The sequence below is a fragment of the Notolabrus celidotus genome, unplaced genomic scaffold (genome assembly GCF_009762535.1).
Source record: "Notolabrus celidotus isolate fNotCel1 unplaced genomic scaffold, fNotCel1.pri scaffold_260_arrow_ctg1, whole genome shotgun sequence".
NCBI lineage: Eukaryota > Metazoa > Chordata > Actinopteri > Labriformes > Labridae > Notolabrus > Notolabrus celidotus.
Genome location: NW_023260103.1, coordinates 1 through 26,600, shown reverse-complemented (window position 1 = coordinate 26,600; position 26,600 = coordinate 1). Strand labels below are relative to the sequence as shown.

At 40.4% G+C, this 26,600-nt stretch overlaps 2 protein-coding genes across 2 annotated transcripts in view; both read left to right on the top strand.

Annotated features, from left to right (window-relative positions):
• Nucleotides 1–7,250, top strand: part of LOC117809365 (ras GTPase-activating-like protein IQGAP1) — a 7,914-nt gene extending 664 nt beyond the window's left edge. Inside the window, exons 2-10 of the mRNA XM_034678924.1 lie at nt 3–74; nt 166–268; nt 1,589–1,724; nt 1,829–1,916; nt 3,855–4,064; nt 4,837–5,003; nt 5,984–6,106; nt 6,684–6,792; nt 7,115–7,250. Coding sequence (XP_034534815.1) covers nt 3–74; nt 166–268; nt 1,589–1,724; nt 1,829–1,916; nt 3,855–4,064; nt 4,837–5,003; nt 5,984–6,106; nt 6,684–6,792; nt 7,115–7,228 — 1,122 coding nt within the window. The 3' untranslated portion in view covers nt 7,229–7,250. The remainder of the gene's footprint in view (nt 1–2; nt 75–165; nt 269–1,588; nt 1,725–1,828; nt 1,917–3,854; nt 4,065–4,836; nt 5,004–5,983; nt 6,107–6,683; nt 6,793–7,114) is intronic.
• Nucleotides 7,251–11,794: 4,544 nt separating this feature from the next.
• LOC117809366 (CREB-regulated transcription coactivator 3-like) lies at nt 11,795–26,081 on the top strand. Its single transcript, XM_034678925.1, has 5 exons — nt 11,795–12,832; nt 17,571–17,681; nt 20,123–20,251; nt 22,852–22,913; nt 26,000–26,081. Exons 1-5 carry the CDS (start codon nt 12,701–12,703, stop codon nt 26,064–26,066), a joined length of 501 nt encoding a protein of 166 aa, XP_034534816.1. The 5' UTR covers nt 11,795–12,700; the 3' UTR covers nt 26,067–26,081.
• The last annotated feature ends 519 nt before the right edge of the window (nt 26,082–26,600 follow it).

Genomic DNA, 26,600 nt, shown 5'->3' with positions numbered 1-26,600 from the left:
AGTATTCGGACCTCGTCACCGTCACCAAACCCGTGATCTACATCTCCATTGGAGAAATCATCAACACTCACACGGTGCGTGACTCTGCTCCTCCGTCTGACGTCACACTTCAATCCTTTCATTCAAAACGTCTCCAGATTCACTCTCACTGTTTCCCTCCTGCAGCTGCTTTTGGACCACCAGGATGCCATCGCTCCTGAACACAACGATCCGGTCCACGAGCTGCTGGAGGACCTGGGCGAGGTTCCTACAGTGGAGTCTCTGATCGGTGAGTTGGACCCGGTCTGTGTGAGTCCCTCTAAAGATGGACTCAATAAAAACATGATTTCTGAGGCTGTTTTTCTTCTTTGCTTTATTTCTGTGTCTCCGGTTCTTTCTGAGAACTTTGATATTCAGCTGCTTATTGATCTCTTTCAGTTCAGTTTAATGATATAAAGGTCATTTTAAAGAATGTTGATTTTAGTGCTGTCAAGAGATTAAAAGAATTGAGAGATTAATTAATTATGATCTGTAATTAATTGATCGAATTCAACTCTTTTTTAATCTCACCTACAAATTGCTGAGAAAAGCCCTCAACTTGAGGTAATTTCATTTAGATTCATTACATTATTGTGGCAGATCAAAAGATGGATATATAACAAAGAGAGTGGCTTTATAAAGTCATTGACAGACTTGAACAGATGCAGTCCTAGACATTTACATCCTGCTGTATTTGAGACTAGTCCCAAGTTCTGTGTTCTTCTGTCAATCTCCAAATAATCAGAAATAAAAATCCGATAAAACACCAGGTCCACATGAAGGGCTGTAAGTTCACACTGTAAGGCTTCAGATAATATCAATAACACAGACCCATCAGTCACAGCGCTGGGATCTGGGCTCCTCTGTTAACCCCTCGTCTTCCACTATGTTTATCAACCTGCAGTTCATCGCTATCCGCTTGGTGAGAACATTGGTCAGCCTGTCGGTCGCAGTCTTGCTCACACGCGGGTGTTGAGTTTAGTTTGGTGAAGAGCTTTGCTATGGCTCGCTAAATGGCTAACGTCAGCTGTGGCTGCACTCTGGGTGTTTTGCGTTGATGTGGTGGGCTAAACTTGAGCTGCTTGGGTGGTAACTCCTTCCTACAAAGAAGGCATATCACTCTCTAAATATATAAATGATACTGGATACACATCTTTGTGAAGATAGAGAGATTAAGGCTGTTTTCTATATTTATACTTACAGGCAAACTCTTTTTCTGTAACTTTCGTGTTTCTTTTTTACTGTCACACTTTTTAATTTCATGTTACGGCGCTCGTTAACCCTTCCAAGCTTCACCTGGGAACCCCGTGTTTCACGTCACAATGAAATAAGTCTGCAAAAATGTTTCTCCAAATCCACCGCAGTTAGAAAACAGAAGAATGACAACAAGCTGTCATCTTCAGCGGTGGATGTGCAGACAGAGACACACGTGTACAGCGGTGATCTGCATCTATCAGCTATCAGTCGAGCCGAGAGTCAGATTAAAGAATGATGTTTCAGAGCTACAGACTTTAAGAGTTATTCAAGCTTTAATCATCTGTCCGATGTGTACCTGTGTATCTTTGTCCAGGTGAGAATCCTCTTCCTCCTAATGATCCAAACAAAGAGCTGATGGGCAAAACCGAAGTTTCTCTCACTCTCACCAACAAGTTTGACGTTCCTGGAGAGGCCAACGTCGAGATGGACGCCAAGACGCTGCTGCTCAAGTCAGCTCAAACTCTGAATCATGACATTTAAACTAAAACAAACTTCTTTAGTAATCAGAGAATGAATGTGATTTAAAAACCTCTGAACCTTCTCTTTCTAAAAGCACAAAGAGGCTGATCGTGGATGTGATCCGGTTCCAGCCGGGCGAGACGCTGACTGAGATCCTGGACTCCACAGCAGGCACAGAACAGGTGAGATACAAGATCCTTAATCTAAGATCAGTAACAAGATCCTGAAACTACATCCAGAAACAAGATCCTGAAACTACATCCAGAAACAAGATCCTGAAACTACATCCAGAAACAAGATCCTGAAACTACATCCAGAAACAAGACACTGAACCTATATCCAGAAACAAGACACTGAACCTACATCCAGAACAAGATCCTGAAACTACATCCAGAAACAAGATCCTGAAACTACATCCAGAAACAAGATCCTGAAACTACATCCAGAAACAAGACACTGAACCTATATCCAGAAACAAGACACTGAAACTACATCCAGAAACAAGACACTGAACCTACATCCAGAACAAGATCCTGAAACTACATCCAGAAACAAGATCCTGAAACTACATCCAGAAACAAGATCCTGAAACTACATCCAGAAACAAGACACTGAACCTATATCCAGAAACAAGACACTGAACCTACATCCAGAACAAGATCCTGAAACTACATCCAGAAACAAGATCCTGAAACTACATCCAGAAACAAGATCCTGAAACTACATCCAGAAACAAGATCCTGAAACTACATCCAGAAACAAGATCCTGAAACTACATCCAGAAACAAGACACTGAACCTATATCCAGAAACAAGACACTGAAACTACATCCAGAACAAGATCCTGAAACTACATCCAGAACAAGATCCTGAAACTACATCCAGAAACAAGATCCTGAAACTACATCCAGAAACAAGATCCTGAAACTACATCCAGAAACAAGATCCTGAAACTACATCCAGAACAAGATCCTGAAACTAAATCCAGAAAGAAGATCCTGAAACTACATCCAGAACAAGACACTGAAACTACATCCAGAACAAGATCCTGAAACTACATCCAGAAACAAGATCCTGAAACTAAATCCAGAAACAAGATCCTGAAACTACATCCATAACAAGATCCTGAAACTACATCCAGAAACAAGATCCTGAAACTACATACTGAAAAAAGATCCTGAAACTACATCCATAACAAGATCCTGAAACTACATCCAGAAACAAGATCCTGAAACTACATCCAGAAACAAGATCCTGAAACTACATCCAGAACAAGATCCTGAAACTACATCCAGAAACAAGACACTGAAACTACATCCAGAACAAGATCCTGAAACTACATCCAGAAACAAGATCCTGAAACTACATCCTGAAAAAAGATCCTGAAACTACATCCAGAACAAGATACTGAACCTACATCCAGAAACAAGACACTGAAACTACATCCAGAACAAGACACTGAAACTACATCCAGAACAAGATCCTGAAACTACATCCTGAAAAAAGATACTGAACCTACATCCAGAACAAGATACTGAAACTACATCCAGAACAAGATCCTGAACCTACATCCAGAAACAAGACACTGAAACTACATCCAGAAACAAGATCCTGAAACTACATCCAGAACAAGATCCTGAAACTACATCCAGAAACAAGATCCTGAAACTACATCCAGAACAAGATCCTGAAACTACATCCAGAAACAAGATCCTGAAACTACATCCAGAACAAGATACTGAACCTACATCCAGAAACAAGATCCTGAAACTACATCCAGAACAAGATACTGAACCTACATCCAGAAACAAGATCCTGAAACTACATCCAGAAACAAGATCCTGAAACTACATCCAGAACAAGATCCTGAAACTACATCCAGAACAAGATCCTGAAACTACATCCAGAACAAGACACTGAAACTACATCCAGAACAAGATCCTGAAACTACATCCAGAACAAGATACTGAAACTACATCCAGAACAAGATCCTGAAACTACATCCAGAAACAAGACACTGAAACTAGTTTTTAATGAATCTCTATAAAATCCAACACACCTTGTATTTGTGTTTAAAATCTAACAAAGGTTGGTTTTGATTTGTTGTTTTCATATTCACAGGAAGCAGAGTACCAGCGGGCGATGCAGAGGAGGGCGATCAGAGACGCGAAGACTCCAGAGAAAATTAAGCAGGTGAAGCCGGTTGTAGACGACAGTTTGACCCTGCAGGGGAAAAAGGACAAGATCCGGAGCAACCTACAGAGGCTGGCAGAGCTTGGTAAGGTCCACCCCCAGAACCGCTACCAGGACCTGATTAACGACATCACCAAGGTGAGAAATCTCTGGACCCTCTTGGAAATGAAAAAGGACATTAATCAGAGGAGTCAGTAAAGTCATTGGAAACCACAGATGCCATTTAGTGACAGGCTTCACTAAAAAGACCTGAATTTGAACTGCTCCTTTAAGTCCGTACATCAGACTGCCATGAGATTCAGAAAATGTTCAGAAGAAGTCAGTTGGCCCAAAACCAAATAAATTATTAAATTCTTTAATTCTGAAATTTCACCCTAAAGTTAAATTATTAAAAACAATAATGATTAAATCATAAGATTGTTAAATTATAAAAAAAAATGTATTACTCAATCATTAAATTATTTTAAAAAAATAATTATTAAATCATAAAATTATTAATTAAATTATAAGTTATTAGAATATTAAATTATTACATTAACATATCCACCGCAGCCCTTGTGATTATTATAGTGAAATAAGCTGTCTTTATAGTGACCGCATGTTCTCTTACTTTTTACTTCAAGCTGTTTGAGAGAAAATCCCATTTTTACTTTTTAAAGCTTTGTGATGACGCCAAGGAGTCTAAGCGCTCTCTTAATCTCTGGTTTTCGTCATGTTTGCAGTTCCAGTCGTGTGTTCTTTCTGAGAAGAAACAAATTTGCAAATCACAGAGTTTAACAAAGTTTATTCTTCCTCTTGTTCTCTCAGAGTAGTGAAATCACAGAGATCATGGGTTCAAAAACAAAAACACTGGATCTGTGCAGAGGAGGAGTCTTAAATCTTGACATGCTGCCATGCATTTGTGTTTCAGGACATCAGAAATCAGAGACGTTACCGTCAGCGCAGGAAAGCTGAGCTGGTTCGACTCCAGCAGACAAATGCAGGCCTGAACTCAAAAACCAACTTCTTTAATGTCCAGATCGACTCGTACAACCAGTACATCAAGGTCTGCATGGACAACCTGGCCAGCAAGAGCAAGTACGTAACTACATTTCCTAACTGAACATATTCAATACTGTGTTTAAATAAAGATGTTATAATAAACTGGATCAATCACTCTCATGTCTCAGATCAATTATAATGATCTTTATTTAAACAATCACACCTGAGACCTTTTCCACTTGTTGTACTGAACACTGTTTGTTGTGTTGTTGTGTTGTCCACTTGTACTGTACACTGTTTGTTGTGTTGTTGTGTTGTTCACTTGTACTGTACAGTGTTTGTTGTGTTGTTGTGTTGTTGTTGTGTTTTCCACTTGTACTGTACACTGTTTGTTGTGTTGTTGTTGTTGTTTTCCACTTGTACTGTACACTGTTTGTTGTGTTGTTGTGTTGTTCACTTGTACTGTACAGTGTTTGTTGTGTTGTTGTGTTGTTGTTGTGTTTTCCACTTGTACTGTACACTGTTTGTTGTGTTGTTGTGTTGTTGTTGTGTTTTCCACTTGTACTGTACACTGTTTGTTGTGTTGTTGTTGTTTTCCACTTGTACTGAACACTGTTTGTTGTGTTGTTGTGTTGTTCACTTGTTCTGTACACTGTTTGTTGTGTTGTTGTTGTTTTCCACTTGTACTGTACACTGTTTGTTGTGTTGTTGTGTTGTGTTGTTGTTGTGTTTTCCACTTGTACTGTAAACTGTTTGTTGTGTTGTTGTTGTGTTTTCCACTTGTACTGTACACTGTTTGTTGTGTTGTTGTGTTGTTGTTGTGTTTTCCACTTGTACTGTACACTGTTTGTTGTGTTGTTGTGTTGTTGTTGTGTTTTCCACTTGTACTGTACACTGTTTGTTGTGTTGTTGTGTTGTGTTGTTGTTGTGTTTTCCACTTGTACTGTAAACTGTTTGTTGTGTTGTTGTGTTGTTGTTGTGTTTTCCACTTGTTCTGTACACTGTTTGTTGTGTTGTTGTGTTGTTGTTGTGTTTTCCACTTGTACTGTACACTGTGTTTTGTCCTCTGTCCTCAGGTTGTCAAAGAAACCCGGGGACAACAAGGCGAAGAAGAGTAAGCAGGTTTCTCAGAAGTACACAGCGTCTCGTCTGCATGAGAAAGGCGTCCTGATCGCCATCGAGGACCTGCAGCCCAACCAGTGAGTCTGTCTCACGGTTTCATCCACAGATTGTATAGATATGGACGTAGTCTCCGTGACGTCACCCGTATGTTTCTGAAGCGCTGTTTTGAGGCCAATCGGCGGCGGCGGCGGCCATATTGCTGCTGTCGAGCGAATGTGACGTAAAGAGGCGGGGCTTTGAGCCTCCTCGCCAACAGCGACAGTGTTCCCGCCTGTCAATCAAGTCAGCTGAGCCTCTCATTGGAAGACTCGTAATCTCATTATCTTGGAAATAGCAGCGTTAGATCTATATGATCCGTATTTGGTTTTAAGATACATCATTTATGTGGCCTCAGTGGTCCCCTTTATTGGTCTGAGGGATCTCAGGTATCAGTCTCAGGGATGGGGTCAGTGTGAGTGAGGTGAGACGATAGGTGAGGCAGCTTGATTTGAACTCTGGGAATCTGTCAGAATACTTCAGGTTTTTTATTTCAAACTTTGTGTGCCTGTAGTGAAATCTTCAGATTTTTTAAAAACTGTTTTGACTTTGTTTATATTATAAAAAATGTCTCTTTATTGAAAAGAAATTAACTCTTGTTTTTTTCTGTCTTCACAGATTCAAAAATGTTATTTTTGAGATTTCTCCATCAGAGGCGGTCGGAGTGTTCGACGTGAAAGCCAAGCTGATGGGAGTTCACCTGGAGACGCTTCAGTTAGAGTATCAGGTACCTAAGTATACACCATGCCACAAGGTGCCATATTAAACAGATTACACTATGAGTATATATATATATATATATATATATATGTATATGTATATGTATATATATATATATATATATATACATATACATATATACATATATATATATATATATATATATATATATATATATATATATATATATATATACACAGAGTATATATATACACACAGAGTATATATATGTACACACAGAGTGTATATATCAGACATTAGTTGCAGTAGTTTGTCAGAAACAGTGTTCTCCTGTATTACTAATAATCTGTGGTTTGTTGGTTCCTCAGGATCTTCTCCAGTTGCAGTACGAAGGCGTTGCTGTGATGAAGCTCTTCGATCGAGCAACCATCAACGTCAACCTGCTGATTTTCCTGCTCAACAAGAAGTTTTACGGGAAATAAAGACGAAAAAGGGTTTCACAGATTTAAGATCAAAATCTGATTTTTGTTTGGTCGGGATCTGAACCTTTGACACATTCTTCTCTGCACTTCTCCGTCTATGCAAACCCCTGATCTTCCTTTTATTCTGTTTGAGCTTTTCTTAGAGGACAGTCTGTCTGTAGCTGCAGTCACATCATTTATATGTTTATCTTTAAATATTGGAAACATCTCTTGCATGGGCTCTTATAAAAACAGCTGTTTTATGTACAAAGTCCTGTTTGGCGTCTTTTTTTCACTTCTCTTATTTTATCTGGTCAATGTGAGAAACCAAAGAAAGAGATTATCATTCCACACAGCTGCTGAAAATATAGCTCTGTTTTTATTCTAAGTGGTAGTGTCCTAGTTCATTCTCATTTTTACCTTTGTGTGTAGTAAGAATGATCATGATGATGATGATGATGTGTATCTGCAGACGATGTTGAAAACAAACAAAGAAAACACAATCCTCCCCTCGTCTGCAGTTTAAAGGATTTTTACATATTTTTTTTTTATAATTGTATCTTTATTTGGAATGGACAGGTAGATACAACCGTAAAGCAACAGTAGTAAAAGTAAAAACAAAAGTCCTTCCAATTTTTTTTGTTTGTTTGAGTCCAGAGAAAAAAACGAAAAAAACAAAAAACCTCAGCCATCCTGGAATAAGAGTCCAAAGAATGTAAGGTCATAGACCCGATCAGATTTGGTCCATTCATTATGGCGTCCACTCTCCACTGATAACTAAAATTTCCCAGCAATTGTAAAAAAGAGACAATAATAGTGGATACACAGTGACCTCTTGTGGACAGACCTGACAATTTGCTCAGGACAAACTCTGCCAGATAAGGCTCACTTATTCATTTAAAAAGAACTCAGTTACAGCTTAATCAAAGATAGAACAGTGTACATGGAACTATGAACATGAACCAGGGTGGTCGCCTGCCGCTGCTGTCAAAGAAAAAATCGTCAATAACCAGACGGAAATTAAATAGTTAAATTAAAAGAATAACATTACCAGTGAGATCAAATAAAATCTGCTCTCTTGGGGGTAATAAATATAATCCAGTTGTTCCAAATTCGATAAAATTTGTCTATTTGGATTCTTAATTGGTAGGTCAATTTTTCCATTCTAAATATCTCAAGAGTTATTCCAATCCAATCATCCAGGGAAGGCTGAATCGGGCTTAACCATCTCCTTGTAATTGTTTTCTTGCTTGCCACCAAGAGCAGTTGTAGCAGTTTAATCTCACTCCTATGTTCCAAAAAAGAGACACGGCCCAGGTACAGAACATCAAAACTCAGAGGTATTTGAGTGTTAAAGACCGTGCTCAAGGAAGCATGGACACCCTTCCAGAAAGCACTTAACTTGGGACATTCCCAGAAAATATGATAATGATTAGCAACAGCTGAGCCACACTGTCTCCAGCATGGCATATGTGCACCTTTGTAACTCTCCTGATATGGTGATCTGAAAAACCTAATCACATTCTTCCAGCAGTGTTCTCTCCAGCTCATAGAGCTGGATGTTGACCACTGGAAGGACCAGATACTGCCCCATGTCTCCTCAGATATCTCAATCCCCGATTCCCTTTCCCATTTACCTTTAACGTATAAAGTGTTATGTTTATTAGCATGGGAAAGAGCTGTGTACAGCTTTGAAATTGATTTAGAAGGGGTCATGGTCATGGCATTTTTCAGAATGTGGAAAAACTCTGATTCGACTACTGAGAGGTTAGTCAGTTTACATTCATGATCAATGTACGACCGTAATTGCAGGTATCTATGAAAGTCGTTCTGTGTTAAACCATATTTGTTCTTCAGGGAGCCAAAGCTGTGCACAGTGTTTCTTTGAGTAAGTGAAATGAGTGTGGTGAGACCATACATTGTCCATGTCTTAAAATTAGAGTCGTGTCTGTTAGGAATAAAATCTGAGTCATAAGCAAACCATCTGAAAATCCTCAACGATTTTTACATATTATAAATGAATATGCTTCATTCTACACTGTTTTTTTTATCTTTCATTTTTGTTCTTTTTAAATATTGACGTCCATCTTTCACTCACAAATATTCTCCATTCAATGCCAACAGGAAGTGACATCACACAGGAAATTAGACAGCTTTTCATGAAAGATTCAGGCTGGCTGTTTTCAAAACGGCCTGCTACGTACTGGCTACCATACTGCGTTTGAATTTCGTCTGCAGTCTGTCTGTTCTGGTGGATCTGGTCTGCAGGATGCTGGGTCAGGCGTCGCTTGATTTCCTGTTTCAGAAAGTGGAAGTAAATAACAGCTGAGCAGATAGAGAAACTGCTTCTTTAACATCACTTATGATTTAAAAAGTTAAGAAGTGGTTTATGTGGAATTCAATCATTTTAACAGCACCTAAAAACTGATTTCCCCCCGTCAAAAAAAAATAAAAAAGAAGAAGCAGAACGAGCGCAGTGCATTATGGGAAACAGTACGCGAGGCAGACTGAGAAATTCTCCTGAATCAGCAGATATCCGGGGAGTTTTGGCTCACTGCAGACAGATGATGATGTCCAGAAGGTGTTTAATCTCAGATTAATGTAAAACAGAGATTATTTGCGGATTAAAAACACTTGATTAAACTTGTATTTATAATAAACAAATTTTGAACTTTAACAGAGGAGACTTGATGTTACATCTTTTCAAATAAAACTCTGAATAAATAAAACAGGAGTCGTACCTCTGGTTCATCTTTTCTTTCAGGATTAGCACCAAGAGATTTGGGCCCCATGAAAAGATAGACCCTCACCTCACCACAGCACATTAGAAATATCTGTAAGTCATGGGCCCAAAGAGCTGCCTTTACTGTTCTCACTCTTATGACAGCCTGGTTATAGGGGAGACTGGGTATGGTTGTAACATGGGCAGAGTTGAACACCATTACCACCAATCACTACAGGCGTAGGCCCACTTCTAATTCAAATTTTAAAAACTTGTCAGTTTAAAGGCCATAGAGCACTGAAGGAAAAGTTAGCTCAATAACTGCACAGCAGCAATAGATACATTCTCACATACACACAGGTGCACTTCAAATTATTCAACCCCCATTGCATATTAGGTTTATTACGTATGTGAGGGGCCTGACAGCAGTCATCGCTGTAGTGGATGAAGAGCAGAGGAACCGGTTGAGGTGTATTGGAGGTTGGAGAAGGTGTTGAATTCTCTGCGACCTGTTCGTTAAAAAGTCCAGTATTCCCAGGATCAGCTGGTCGTCCAGAGGAAAGCTGGAGGAGAGTTTGTCTGCCAGGACGAAGAGGCTGCAGGGTGTTGAATGCGGATTAGAACTCTGCACACAGGAGTCTGGCTGTTTATATGTGTTTATATATGTTTATATATGTTTGTATGTGTTTATATGTGTTTATATATGTTTGTATGTGTTTATATATGTTTATATGTGTTTAAATGTTTATACATGTTTATATGTGTTTGTATGTGGTTATATATGTTTGTATATGTTTATATGTGTTTATATATGTTTGTATGTGTTTATATATGTTTAAATGTTTATATATGTTTATATGTGTTTGTATGTGTTTATATATGTCCGATGTATTTATATGTGTTTATATGTGTTTATATGTGTTTAAATGTGTTTATATGTTTTTATATATGTTTATATGTGTTTATACATGTTTATATGTGTTTAAATGTGTTTATGTGTTTAAATGTGTTTATATGTGTTTATATGTGTTTATATATGTTTATATGTATTTATACATGTTTGTATATGTTTATATGTGTTTATATATGTTTATATGTGTTTATATATGTTTATATGTGTTTGTATGTGTTTGTATGTGTTTATATGTGTTTATACATGTTTATATGTGTTTATATGTGTTTATATATGTTTATATATGTTTGTATATGTTTATATGTGTTTATATATGTTTATATGTGTTTATATATGTTTATATGTGTTTGTATGTGTTTGTATATGTTTATATGTGTTTATATGTGTTTATACATGTTTGTTTATGTTTATATGTGTTTGTATATGTTTATATGTGTTTATATGTGTTTATACATGTTTGTTTATGTTTATATGTGTTTATATATGTTTATATATGTTTGTATATGTTTATATGTGTTTATATGTGTTTATATGTGTTTATACATGTTTGTATATGTTTATATGTGTTTATATGTGTTTATACATGTTTATATATGTTTATATGTGTTTATATATGTTTATATATGTTTGTATATGTTTATATGTGTTTATATGTGTTTATATGTGTTTATATGTGTTTATACATGTTTATATATGTTTATATGTGTTTATATATGTTTATATACGTTTGTATATGTTTATATGTGTTTATATATGTTTATATATGTTTATATGTGTTTATATGTGTTTATATATGTTTATATATGTTTATATGTGTTTATATGTGTTTGTATCTCTGCAGTGACCTAGTGGCCGGATCAGGTACTGCGGGTATGTGTGCGGTGGTTCTTTCCACCCCCTGGCGGACGGTCCGGAGCCCGCAGTGCTGAAACCCGGTGCTGGTCTCGCTGCTGGTCTCGGTGCTGGTCTCGCTGTAGTCTGGGGGATTTGAACATTCAGTGGATCTGAGCTCTGGGTTGGACTCTAAGGTGATAAAAACATTAGCAGCAGAAGACCCGAAGAGGACCGAGCTCCAGGTTCGGGTTTGTTCGGGTTTCTTCGTCGTGTTGGAGTTTGTCTCTGCTGTGGATTAACTCCAGACTCAGATTCTGAGAGAGAGATTGAGGATCTTCATGGGTCGGGTTAGGGTTAGGATAGACTAACCCTGCTGAGGATCTTCATGTTTAATGTTTCTAAACACCAGAGAATATTCAGGGAGGCCAGCGGACACTTGTTGAAACAACCCTTTGAGCTAACATTAGCTCTGCTAACATTAGCTTTGACAGTTAGCTCGAGACGCTGACAGTCTTTATTCCGGTTTAATATAAACCCGGGCTGGTGGATGCGGACGGAGGCCGAGTGTGGACCAGTTTTAAAGTGTTGGTGGATCTTTGTTGGGGTTCCACTGACAGAGCTAAGCTAACTAGCTGCAGCTGTTCACCTCTAACTCTGTTAGCAGGACAGCTAGATGCTAACAGCAGATTCAAACAGGTGTGTTACCTGTTAGTGTGTCAACATGAAGGTCTATCGGACAGAGGACTTCTCATGAGCAGCCCGTGGATCCATGGGAGGTATCAGAGTCATCTTCTACACGAAGTGGTGGATTTTATTTCACCTTTAATCACAGGAGCAAAACTTTTCCTGACGTTAGCTTAGCCAAGCTAGCCTCTGCTTCCACCCTGTGGTCCTGCACACAGTTCCCTTTGGACCGTCAGTGTGTGTGTGTGTGTGTGTGTGTGTGTGTCTGGACTCTGGGATGAGTTTAACGACAGTCTGAAAAACAGCCTCCGTCTCCATCCAACACCTCTGCGGCCTCAGCATGTCCGGCTCCCCGGGAACAGGAGGCTCCAACCCCCGCAAGTTCAGCGAGAAGATCGCCCTACACAACCAGAAGCAGGCGGAGGAGACTCGGGCCTTCGAGCAGCTGATGACAGACCTCAGTGTCTCCAGGGTAAACACTCTCTTTCTCCCATTATCCTCATTTATCTGATGACAGACCTCACTGTCTCCAGGGTAAACACTCTCTTTCTCACATTATCCTCATTTATCTGATGACAGACCTCACTGTCTCCAGGGTAAACACTCTCTTTCTCACATTATCCTCGTTTATCTGATGACAGACCTCACTGTCTCCAGGGTAAACACTCTCTTTCTCACATTATCCTCATTTACCTGATGACAGACCTCACTGTCTCCAGGGTAAACACTCTCTTTCTCACATTATCCTCATTTACCTGATGACAGACCTCACTGTCTCCAGGGTAAACACTCTCTTTCTCACATTATCCTCATTTATCTGATGACAGACCTCAGTGTCTCCAGGGTAAACACTCTCTTTCTCACATTATCCTCATTTATCTGATGACAGACCTCACTGTCTCCAGGGTAAACACTCTCTTTCTCACATTATCCTCATTTACCTGATGACAGACCTCAGTGTCTCCAGGGTAAACACTCTCTTTCTCACATTATCCTCGTTTACCTGATGACAGACCTCACTGTCTCCAGGGTAAACACTCTCTTTCTCACATTATCCTCGTTTACCTGATGACAGACCTCAGTGTCTCCAGGGTAAACACTCTCTTTCTCACATTATCCTCATTTACCTGATGACAGACCTCACTGTCTCCAGGGTAAACACTCTCTTTCTCCCATTATCCTCATTTATCTGATGACAGACCTCACTGTCTCCAGGGTAAACACTCTCTTTCTCACATTATCCTCGTTTACCTGATGACAGACCTCAGTGTCTCCAGGGTAAACACTCTCTTTCTCACATTATCCTCTTTTACCTGATGACAGACCTCACTGTCTCCAGGGTAAACACTCTCTTTCTCACATTATCCTCATTTATCTGATGACAGACCTCACTGTCTCCAGGGTAAACACTCTCTTTCTCACATTATCCTCGTTTACCTGATGACAGACCTCACTGTCTCCAGGGTAAACACTCTCTTTCTCACATTATCCTCATTTATCTGATGACAGACCTCAGTGTCTCCAGGGTAAACACTCTCTTTCTCCCATCATCCTCATTTATCTGATGACAGACCTCACTGTCTCCAGGGTAAACACTCTCTTTCTCCCATTATCCTCATTTATCTGATGACTGACCTCACTGTCTCCAGGGTAAACACTCTCTTTCTCACATTATCCTCATTTATCTGATGACAGACCTCACTGTCTCCAGGGTAAACACTCTCTTTCTCACATTATCCTCATTTATCTGATGACAGACCTCACTGTCTCCAGGGTAAACACTGTCTTTCTCACATTATCGTCTTTTACCTGATGACAGACCTCACTGTCTCCAGGGTAAACACTCTCTTTCTCCCATTATCCTCATTTATCTGATGACAGACCTCACTGTCTCCAGGGTAAACACTCTCTTTCTCACATTATCCTCATTTATCTGATGACAGACCTCACTGTCTCCAGGGTAAACACTCTCTTTCTCACATTATCCTCATTTATCTGATGACAGACCTCACTGTCTCCAGGGTAAACACTGTCTTTCTCACATTATCGTCTTTTACCTGATGACAGACCTCACTGTCTCCAGGGTAAACACTCTCTTTCTCCCATCATCCTGATTTATCTGATGACAGACCTCACTGTCTCCAGGGTAAACACTCTCTTTCTCACATTATCCTCATTTATCTGATGACAGACCTCACTGTCTCCAGGGTAAACACTCTCTTTCTCCCATCATCCTCATTTATCTGATGACAGACCTCACTGTCTCCAGGGTAAACACTCTCTTTCTCACATTATCCTCATTTATCTGATGACAGACCTCACTGTCTCCAGGGTAAACACTCTCTTTCTCACATTATCCTCTTTTACCTGATGACAGACCTCAGTGTCTCCAGGGTAAACACTCTCTTTCTCACATTATCCTCGTTTATCTGATGACAGACCTCACTGTCTCCAGGGTAAACACTCTCTTTCTCACATTATCCTCGTTTACCTGATGACAGACCTCACTGTCTCCAGGGTAAACACTCTCTTTCTCACATTATCCTCATTTATCTGATGACAGACCTCAGTGTCTCCAGGGTAAACACTCTCTTTCTCACATTATCCTCATTTATCTGATGACAGACCTCAGTGTCTCCAGGGTAAACACTCTCTTTCTCACATTATCCTCATTTATCTGATGACAGACCTCACTGTCTCCAAGGTAAACACTCTCTTCTCACATTATCCTCATTTATCTGATGACAGACCTCACTGTCTCCAGGGTAAACACTCTCTTCTCACATTATCCTCATTTACCTGATGACAGACCTCACTGTCTCCAGGGTAAACACTCTCTTCTCACATTATCCTCATTTATTGGTGGGATATTGCACGAATGTGTTCACTGTGAAGCGGGACAAAGCTCTCTCTCTCTTTAATGAGCTGTGTGATTTACTTTATTTGCTGACTGAGATCTCTGGAATTCAACCAGCAACCAGTCCTTCTCGTTTGTCTTCACACCTTTATTCAGCAAAGACCAACCCTGTGAAATGACCCTGACAGTGTAAGGAAACAATAACAATGGCAGCACAACTGCAGCTGATACAATGATAACTCAAGTCTCCCTTTGTGAAGTGATCAATACAGTTTAATGTGATCATTACAGTTTAATATGATCAATACAGTTTAATGTGATCATTACAGTTTAATGTGATCATTACAGTTTAATGTGATCATTACAGTTTAATGTGATCAATACAGTTTAATGTGATCAATACAGTTTAATGTGATCAATACAGTTTAATGTGATCAATACAGTTTAATGTGATCATTACAGTTTAATGTGATCAATACAGTTTAATGTGATCAATACAGTTTAATGTGATCAATACAGTTTAATGTGATCATTACAGTTTAATGTGATCAATACAGTTTAATGTGATCATTACAGTTTAATGTGATCATTACAGTTTAATGTGATCATTACAGTTTAATGTGATCAATACAGTTTAATGTGATCAATACAGTTTAATGTGATCATTACAGTTTAATGTGATCATTACAGTTTAATGTGATCATTACAGTTTAATGTGATCAATACAGTTTAATGTGATCATTACAGTTTAATGTGATCAATACAGTTTAATGTGATCATTACAGTTTAATGTGATCATTACAGTTTAATGTGATCAATACAGTTTAATGTGATCATTACAGTTTAATGTGATCAATACAGTTTAATGTGATCAATACAGTTTAATGTGATCAATACAGTTTAATGTGATCATTACAGTTTAATGTGATCAATACAGTTTAATGTGATCAATACAGTTTAATGTGATCATTACAGTTTAATGTGATCAATACAGTTTAATGTGATCAATTGATATGATTTAAAGTGATGATTTAAATTATCTCCCCCTTGAGCTGAGCCCTCTGTCTTTGGGCCCTCTGTCTGTGAGCCCTCTGTCTGTGAGCCCTCTGTCTGTGAGCCCTCTGTCTGTGAGCCCTCTGTCTGTGAGCCCTCTTTCTGTGAGCCTTCTGTCTGTGAGCCTTCTCTGTGTGAACCCTCAGCCTGTGAGCCTTCTCTCTGTGAGCCCTCTCTCTGTGAGCCCTCCGCCTGTGAGCCTTCTCTCTGTGAGCCCTCTTGTCTGTGAGCCCTCGGTCTGTGAGCCCTCTTGTCTGTGAGCCTTCCTTCTGTGAGCCCTCTGTCTGTGAGCCCTCTGTCTGTGAGCCCTCTGCCTGTAAGCTCTCTGTCTGTGAGCTCTCTGTCTGGGAGCCCTCGGTCTGTGAGCCCTCAGCCTGTGAGCTCTCTGTCTGGGAGCCCTCGGTCTGTGAGCTCTCTGTCTGTGAGCCTTCCTTCTGTGAGCCCTCTGTCTGGGAGCCCTCTGCCTGTGAGCCCTCAGCCTGTGAGCCCTCAGCCTGTGAGCCCTCAGCCTGTGAGCTCTCAGCCTGTGAGCTCTCAGCCTGTGAGCCCTCTGCCTGTGAGCCCTCTGTATGCCTGCAAGCCTGTCTGTCTACCTGTCTGTCTGTCTGCCTGTCTGTCTGTCTGTCTGTCTGTCTGTCTGCCTGTCTGTCTGTCTGCCTGCCTGTCTGTCTGCCTGCCTGTCTGTCTGTCTGTCTGCCTCTCTGTATGCCTGCATGAATTTGACATTTTACAGTTTACTGTTGGAGAAACATCCAAACTAACTTCTGATAATGATGATAAATGCCCTCAGTGTTAGACAGAATATGCTTTGGTTAACTCTTCACACATATCCTTCCACACCCTACTCAGAATTCAAAGTTATCTTATCCTATACTTGAGCCCATCTATGATTTCTAGTTGCCATAACAATCTCTGTGAAAAATCGTATCGATAAATCAAATTAGTTCAGTCTTTGAGATTCAATTGTTGCCCTTTGTGCCGTTTAAGGAAGAAATGCCCGTCTGATTTGCCTCCAGATCACAGCTGATGATTGGCTCTGATTACCTTCTCTTGGCAGAACAAGACGCCTTCTGTTTTCCAACAGGAAGTCGATGTGGCAGCTCTTTGGAGCATGTTGGTTTGAAGCCAAGATGCCTGTTTCCTAGAATGTGTCCCTTTTTCTCCTGTGCTGTCCTCCTTCATTATTATGCATCATTAACCGAAATTATGCATTCACTTTAATTTGAAGAGCATCTGTTAGCAAAGCTGAGTGCTTAAGGAAATAACAGAGTGTTTTTTGTCCTGCCTTTTTGACTGACAGGTCCAGTTTCAGAAGATCCAGCAGCTCCGTCTGTCTCAGTCCCGGGCTCAGTACTATGGAGGCTCTTTGCCCAACGTCAACCAGATCAGCAACACCTGCACTGAATTTCAGGTGAGACCCTAACCCAAACCTGTTTGAAAGACAACAGAACAACACAGACCATCCCCCATCTAATAAGACCAGAAACAACTCTACTACTCAATTCCAGGTTTTATGATTCAGTTTTATTCCTAAGTCAAAACCTCTGCGAGTAAAAGCTAAAGTTTATCAGCTTTGCTTATTTCTGATAACTCTGTTTCAGTGACAAACGCTGCCCATCAATCAAGTTTATGAAGTCTGTTACTCAATCCTACAAGTAAATGTGTTCACCCAAAAGTCAAAAATTGTACTTTATTTTGTATCAAAATCTTTGAGGCCAATAAACTTTCAGCTGTGTTGGAGAACAAGAACATCCAGGGCCGGGCTATAAATCCATGTCATTGATTCATTTGTATTTTTGGTGAAGGATTATTTTTAGAAAGGAAAATCTAGATTTTTTTCTGTCTAAATTTTGTTGTTACAGCCGTATCCCAAAACATTTTTTTTCCGTCAACATTCTCCACACAATATCCCATAATGACAAAGTGAAAAATGTTTTGTTGAAATTTTTGCAAATTAATTAAAAATAAAACACTTAAATATTGCATGAACTTAAGTATTCAGACCCTTTACTCGGTAAACATTTTTCACATTGTCATTATGGGATATTGTGTGGAGAATGTTGAGGGGAAAAATTAATTGAATCCATTTTGGAATAAGGCTGTAACATAACAAAATGTAGAAAAAGTGAAGGGGTCTGAATACTTTCTGTACCCACTGTAAATGACTACAACATGGCTGCCAGCATTAATGAAGTGTGTGACCCCTCAAAAGGCCCAGTGGGCCTCATTCCCCCACATCTCCTTACATATGTTCTGAAGAAAGAAGAGAAGTCAAAGGCAGATTCCTGCTCTGATGGGCGTTCAAACTGAATGCTTGTAAAGATCATGTAAAGACGCAAGTTCTTATCATGCGGCACAAAAGACGCAGATTGGGCGCCACAGATTTCACATGTCAGACGAATTAAGGAAATTAATTTAGCACATTCTTGACGCGTCCACACTCCACTCGCTTCAGTTGAGGGAAAATGATTATTCGCCAGAGATGAAAAATCTGATCGTGCCATGACAGCCAATCAGTGTGTAGATCCAACAGTGTCAGGGAAGCTCTCACTCATTTCACTTCAACATCGTTAGACCAAAGCTTCACTCGTGGGGAAAACAGCAGTAGTGAAATACATTACTTAGCTTTAGTCCTAAGTGATCCTAAGGTGGTGATATTAATCAGGTTTGGTCTAATAACACAATGTGGTGTATTTCTTAAAATGCAAGTTGATTGTAACGGCTGGACGTGCAGATAAAAAGGGTTACATAAATAAAGAATGATAAATGTTTTAGATGAACAGGATTTAAAGATGCTCACTGGTAGAGTCAGGGTCAGTCTTAGAAACATCATAAATCATCATAAATGTGCAGGCTGGGAACAGAAAGGATAAAAGATGAGAGCAGTGTTTTTCTTCTTCTTCACTCTGAATGTGTGTCAGCTCTCTGAGGACACGGCATGCTGGGAAACTGATCCTGGAGAACAGGGCAGTAAAAAATCAACAGGCAGACAAAGTTTCTCTCGCTAAGAGTCCTCTTTTCTTCCTCCCTCAGGATTCACCCTGATGATAACTCTCTGATCGCCGTGTTGATTAAAGAATGACAGTGTAATGTAGTTTTATTGAGTTAAACAGTGTTCACGCTAACAGTATTAAAGTATGACTCATGCTGGATTAATGTTGGTTCTCTGTAAAGAAAGCTTAATCAGCTCTTTATGTAATGACTGATGGCTGGTGCAATAATGAAGGACTGGGTGTTTGTCCCCTCATCATAAAGTTTTCATTTAACAATAAAATGAATATTTCCTCTGCACACTTCTTCAGAAGCTGCTCTCTTAAGGCGGGTACACACTACAGGAGAATCGGGCTGATTTTGGTCCCGATCTCCTCCTTGGATGGGGGTTATTTGGTAACGTGTCTTTGACCTTGTTAATAACAGCAGCAGCATTTTGAACTTGTTGACGGGAACTCATTGTTTGAGAAATACCAAAGTAGAGTGAGCCGCAGTAGTCTGGATGGTCAGAGTTTTACTATGGAGGGGGAGACTGATCTGTGTATCACCAGAGTAGCAGTGGAAGGAGATGTTATGAGTCTGGAGGATTCTTCCCAATGGGAGCATGTGTAACACAGACAGGTTAAAAGCCAGAGTCTGTCTGAAGCTCTTTAGAGAGTCCATGATGAAATCTGACATGAAGCTGACAAAGTAGAAACCTCAAAATGCTTGAATGTCTGATCATCATTCTCTGGCGGAGTTAGTTATTCAGCTAAACTAAAGCACAGAGAAGTCTCTATTCAATTAAAACCTCTGAGCTGAAGCAAACCATGTCCTCCCTCTGCCAAAGCTCACTGTCAAACTGTGATTTATGATTCTCAGGGCGGATTTTCTTCAGGACTGGACCCTGTCAGAGGGACTCGTCACCACGGGCTTGTGGAGAGGGTCCACAGAGACCGAAACCGCATCAACTCCCCCCACCGCAGACCCATCGACAAGCACGGCAGGCAGATATCCTTCAGAACTAACCGTCACATGGGCAGCCGACCTCAGCGCTTGTGTGTGTGTGTGTGTGTGTGTGTGTGTGTGTGTGTGTTTGTGTGTGTTAGTTGTGATATTGATTTGAAAAGTAAAAGCAGAAGAAGCTTGTTTGTTTGTCTGTCGTGTTTCATTCACACACTGCTTTGGAATTAAGTAAACATTAGTTTGTGCATTTTAAACTCAGATTGTGTGTAAAGTGAAGCAGGGAGGGAATGCTGCTATAAAGATGACATCATAAAGTGTTGAGTTACACAGTCTTCAATCTTTGTTTCTAGAGAGGTGGAGATACTGTTTCTAGAGAGGTGGAGGCTGTGTTTCTAGAGAGGAGGAGATACTGTTTCTAGAGAGGAGGAGGCTGTTTTTCTAGAGAGGAGGAGATACTGTTTCTGGAGAGGTGGAGGCTGTGTTTCTAGAGAGGAGGAGATACTGTTTCTGGAGAGGTGGAGGCTGTGTTTCTAGAGAGGAGAAGATACTGTTTCTGGAGAGGTGGAGATACTGTTTCTAAAGAGGAGGAGATACTGTTTCTGGAGAGGAGGAGATACTGTTTCTAGAGAGGTGGAGATACTGTTTCTAGAGAGGTGGAGATACCGTTTCTAGAGAGGAGGAGATACCGTTTCTAGAGAGGTGGAGATACTGTTTCTAAAGAGGAGGAGATACTGTTTCTAGAGAGGAGGAGATACTGTTTCTAGAGAGGTGGAGATACTGTTTCTAGAGAGGTGGAGATACCGTTTCTAGAGAGGAGGAGATACCGTTTCTAGAGAGGAGGAGGCTGTTTTTCTAGAGAGGAGGAGATAACGTTTCTAGAGAGGTGGAGATAATGTTTCTAGAGAGGTGGAGATACTGTTTCTAGAGAGGAGGAGGCTGTTTTTCTAGAGAGGAGGAGATACTGTTTCTGGAGAGGTGGAGGCTGTGTTTCTAGAGAGGAGATACTGTTTCTAGAGAGGTGGAGGCTGTGTTTCTAGAGAGGAGGAGATACCATTTCTAGAGAGGAGGAGGCAGTGTTTCTAGAGAGGAGCAGGCTGTTTTTCTAGAGAGGAGGAGTTAACGTTTCTAGAGAGGTGGAGATAATGTTTCTAGAGAGGTGGAGATACTGTTTCTAGAGAGGTGGAGATATTGTTTCTACAGAGGAGGAGATACTGTTTCTAGAGAGGTGGAGGCTGTGTTTCTAGAGAGGAGGAGATACTGTTTCTAGAGAGGAGGAGATACTGTTTCTAGAGAGGTGGAGGCTGTGTTTCTAGAGAGGAAGAAATAATGTTTCTAGAGAGGAGGAGATACTGTTTCTAAAGAGGAGGAGATACTGTTTCTAGAGAGGTGGAGGCTGTGTTTCTAGAGAGGTGGAGGCTGTGTTTCTAGAGAGGAGGAGATATTGTTTCTAGAGAGGAGGAGATACTGTTTCTAGAGAGGAGGAGATACTGTTTCTAGAGAGGTGGAGGCTGTGTTTCTAGAGAGGAGGAGATAATGTTTCTAGAGAGGAGGAGATACTGTTTCTAGAGAGGAGGAGATACTGTTTCTAGAGAGGAGGAGATACTGTTTCTAGAGAGGAGGAGATACTGTTTCTAGAGAGGTGGAGGCTGTGTTTCTAGAGAGGAGGAGATATTGTTTCTAGAGAGGAGGAGATATTGTTTCTAGAGAGGAGGAGATACTGTTTCTAGAGAGGAGGAGATACCTTTTCTAGAGAGGAGGAGATATTGTTTCTAGAGAGGAGGAGATACTGTTTCTGGAGAGGAGGAGATACTGTTTCTGGATAGGAGGAGATACTGTTTCTGGAGAGGTGGAGGCTGTGTTTCTAGAGAGGAGGAGATACTGTTTCTAGAGAGGTGAAGATACTGTTTCTAGAGAGGAGGAGATATTGTTTCTAGAGAGGAGGAGATACTGTTTCTAGAGAGGAGGAGATACTGTTTCTAGAGAGGAGGAGATATTGTTTCTAGAGAGGAGGAGATACTGTTTCTGGAGAGGAGGAGATACTGTTTCTAGAGAGGAGGAGATACTGTTTCTAGAGAGGTGGAGATACTGTTTCTAGAGAGGAGGAGATACTGTTTCTAGAGAGGAGGAGATACTGTTTCTAGAGAGGAGGAGATACTGTTTCTAGAGAGGAGGAGATATTGTTTCTAGAGAGGAGGAGATACTGTTTCTAGAGAGGTGGAGATACTGTTTCTAGAGAGGAGGAGATACTGTTTCTAGAGAGGAGGAGATACTGTTTCTAGAGAGGAGGAGATACTGTTTCTAGAGAGGTGGAGATACTGTTTCTAGAGAGGAGGAGATATTGTTTCTAGAGAGGAGGAGATACTGTTTCTAGAGAGGAGGAGATACTGTTTCTAGAGAGGTGGAGATACTGTTTCTAGAGAGGAGGAGATACTGTTTCTAGAGAGGAGGAGATACTGTTTCTAGAGAGGAGTAGGCTGTTTTTCTAGAGAGGAGGAGATTGAGAGAAAACTGTTTTAGAGGAATCCTCATGAGTCTGGATTAAATGTTATTGTCTGAATTCCTTACATGACTTTGTTATTTTTGATGGATGATTTTCTCTGTTTCGATTATCCTTTGGTCAAATAATTTCTCTAACTGAAATCTACATGGAGAGCTCTCCTTATGGAGCTGTGTACCTGTCTCCTCCTCTGGACAACAGCTGGAGAAGGTGAGTGACACTCTTTTTAATCTGCTTACAGAAATGTTTTTCTCTTCTTCTGACAGGAAGATTTCTCAACAGGAAGTGTTTCTCCTTTTTCCGGTCTGTAAGCTCCCTGATTGCTGTTTTGGTCTTTAAACTTCCTTCAGTTGAGTTAAAGATAACAAATGTGTAAAACATGTCGTGGTCTGTCAGAGTGTTATGGACATTGTGATGCTGTCAGGTGTTTTCAGGTGTGTCGTGGTCGGTGTGTTTCTGAAGTAGAAAATGTGTGTTTCACAGAGATGGATCCAAAGGGAGAAGGAGATGGTTCTAGACTAAATATCTCCTGTAATCTGATGTTATTTAGTCATTAACATAGCTTAAGCACAGTGGTGCCGTGGTTAATGCTGTTGCAGGAAGGTTCCTGGTTGGAATCCCTGGTGGAGCAGGTACTTTTCTGTGGTGAGTATTTTCCGTGATCGATCTTTGGAAATGTTAAAGATCAGTTATCGATAAATCATTAAAAAGTTTAAAAGTTTTCCATGTTAAAAACAATGCCAAATGCGTTTTTCCCCTGAATCAAATTTTCCTTCACGACACAGTGTTTATAACTGATGGTATTGAATATCTATGGATCGTATTGAGGAGTTCAAAATGTTAAACACTCTGAATATCAACATGTGGAGCAGGCTCATAATCTCTGCAGACACACAGTCATAAAAGTGAAGGCTCAGACTTCAACAAGGGAACTGAACAGAAACAGATTTCAGACTCTCAGAGTCCAGTTTTCTGTCTACTGGTTCTTATTGAGGATAATAATCTTGTGAACGCGGTCAGGTGTCAGCCGGGAGCGAGACCGGGTCAGAGTCAGTCCGGCGGCGGAGAAAGAAAGCGCTCATGGAAACCCGTCACTCAGCCGCAGCCTCCAGCTGAGCGTCTCTGCTGTGAGCGACACCTTCAGTCAGCTGATTCTGAAACATGCTATATACTTCAGCTCCCTGATAGCTTCACTGTAGGCTCGGATAAAGTGCTATGAAGGTTACTTCTTTGCCAAATAACTGTCCTGAGCTTAACTTCAAAATAAAAGCATTACATGAGGGCAGAGACATAATTGGGATAAGTTAAGCTGTAATTATATGTATTATGTCTCTTGAAAAATCGCCCTTAGGGAACCACCACCTCTTTTAGATAAATGCAGTAGCAGTGTTTTGGAGTTTAGGGAGCTGCATGTCAGCAGCTGGCTGAGACTGCATCATTTCTGTTTATTAGATTCAGTATTTTTCATTCTTTTAGTAAGAAACAGTAAAGTCCCTCTCTGCAGTGAGGCAGGTGGTCCTGCTCGCTTTAGATCCGTCCTCTGGAGAACTTCAAGTGCAGTGCTGAGAATCAGACTGCATGGTGTCTGAGAGAGGACCTCTGATAGTGAGCTGGTTCCCTGCAGTCTCTTTAGTCTGTTTCAGGGTCAGAGTCCCACGCTCTCCTCCTCCTCTGTTCAGACATGTTGGGGCTGTTTTTCGGAACCAGCCTCTCTGGGGAAGTTGTTTCAGAGAAAGCTCTCTGTGGATGTTCAGTAGAAATTAAGACAAATCTCCAACGTCCTCTCTGGCAGATGTGCCGTGATGATCCACGAGGGATTTTATCCTCTATCGAGGCAGTCTGATTGCTGTCCTGTATGTCTGCTCATTGAGACTTTCCCATAAATCTTACCTTAGTGAAAAAACACCTCCCTGATAGCTGAATGTAATATGAGACCACATGATGTTTGATCCACGTGATACAAAATCCAAACAACAAAATGTGTCCGAGTAAGTTCTTAACGATCAATTGTTAACATCCCGACCACAAAGCGATGTACGACAGTTGCTAAAACGCCAGCGACCAGTTCTTCAACTTCAAGTAAGCAAAGTACCAGGCGACAGGGATCCAACAGTTTGAAAGTGTTACTCCTCATAAACATAACTCCATAACTCCATAACTCCGGCAGTAATCTGCACTTTGTGTGATTTATTACTGACTTATATACTTGTTATCACCACACTTGTTAGGCAGAATGTTAAGTAGTTGTGGTGAATTCTTACAAGACTGCAAGTCAAAGTATTTAGTAAATTTACAACTGTAATTCAAGTAGATAAATAAACTGTCTTTCATATTAATTCAAGCTTCACTTGCCTTCATCTTAACATAAGCCTGGCCTATAAGAAAGAACAATTCAATCTGATATTGTTTGTTATAATACAGATTCATTCATTGCTTGTGTTTGTTAAAAAATACATGAGGAGAGGACCCTGAAAAAATAATCCCATGTCAGATCACAATTAGATTATTTTCCAAAATCGTTCAGCCCTAGTCATGGTTCTGTTGCAGACCGAAAACATTAGCTTCAAATAAACACAAACTTTAATAAAATCAGTATAAATATAAAGTATTTCTGTTTCTGCTGATTTGAAGGGATAGGTCTGCAGACAGGGTCAGCTCTGATCAGCTGATCCGGTCTATGATGTTCATGTCTCTGATGTGAATAATCTGAAGCTCCACAGTCTGAGCATGATGGAGCAGACTCAGTGATGTGTGTAGTTTATCTCAGCTCACACAGTGTGTTGATGAGGTGAACATGGTGTGGATCCTGGCTTGTGTCATTAATAAGGAAAAACAGGTAGAGCTGAAAACTTCCTCTGAAGAAGCTCTAACGTTCATCTTGTTTCTGATGTAACTTCTGAAAAGTGAAGAAAGCGGGTAAAACAGCAGCGTTCAGTGAGGCCGCAGGGACATACTGCAGCTGTATGTGATCCGCTGGTATCCTCTGAATCAGAACGGTCCTGAAGTCCCAGTCCTGACAGCAGGAGGTCTCTGGGTTCATGGACTCCCAGTTTACACACCTGCTCCACCTGAACTTTTTTATTCTCACATCTTCAGAGGATTCTGTTTGTTTTCCCCTTCATCCTTGTGTTTCTGTCTCCTCTGCTTTTTAATAATTCTCTTTTTTTCTGTGTTGTCAGGGTCTCTCCTTCTTCCTCTCTCGCAGACTGATCACATTTTTAACAAATGTTCTCTCTAACTAACTTCTAGGGGTTTTAAAGGTGTCTGTCTTCTTTTTTGTCCTCCTCTTTTTAAAGGGATCAGCAGCCGTGGATGGAGGACAAACGGCCGGGCTTTAGATTAATATCACAACTCAACAGGTGACCTTTGACCTCTCTATCTCTCCGTCTGTAGCTCATCACCCCTCCCTCCCTTGGACAATAACTTCTTTTTTTTCAGCCTGTCTTTCGGTCTTAAAAATCTGATTTTAACGTCATTCTGGTTGATTGACCTTTGATTTGACTCTCTTCTGTTCATTAACCCGCTCTCCACACTTTCAGCCTCGTCCGTCCTCTGCACTCTTTTATTTTCAGATGTAGTTTTCCAGACGGATGTTTATGGAGAACAGATTTCTGGGTTTAAAGTGGTTTTGTTTGTTTAAGCACGTGAGCGACTTTCCTTCATATTGGATTTTGTGGATGTTTAAAGAGTCAGAGCGTCTTCAGGAAGTTCTGCTAAAAAGAATAAGAAACTGAAGGTCAACAAATCTGTCCCCTTCTTCTTCTCCCCCTCATCCTCGTCCTTTTCCTTATTCTCCCTTTTCTTCCTCCTTTCTCCTTCTATTGCTCCTCTCCCTTCTTCCTCTCCTACTTCCCTTCCCCTTCCTCCTCCTCCTCCTCCTCCTCTCCTACTTTCCTT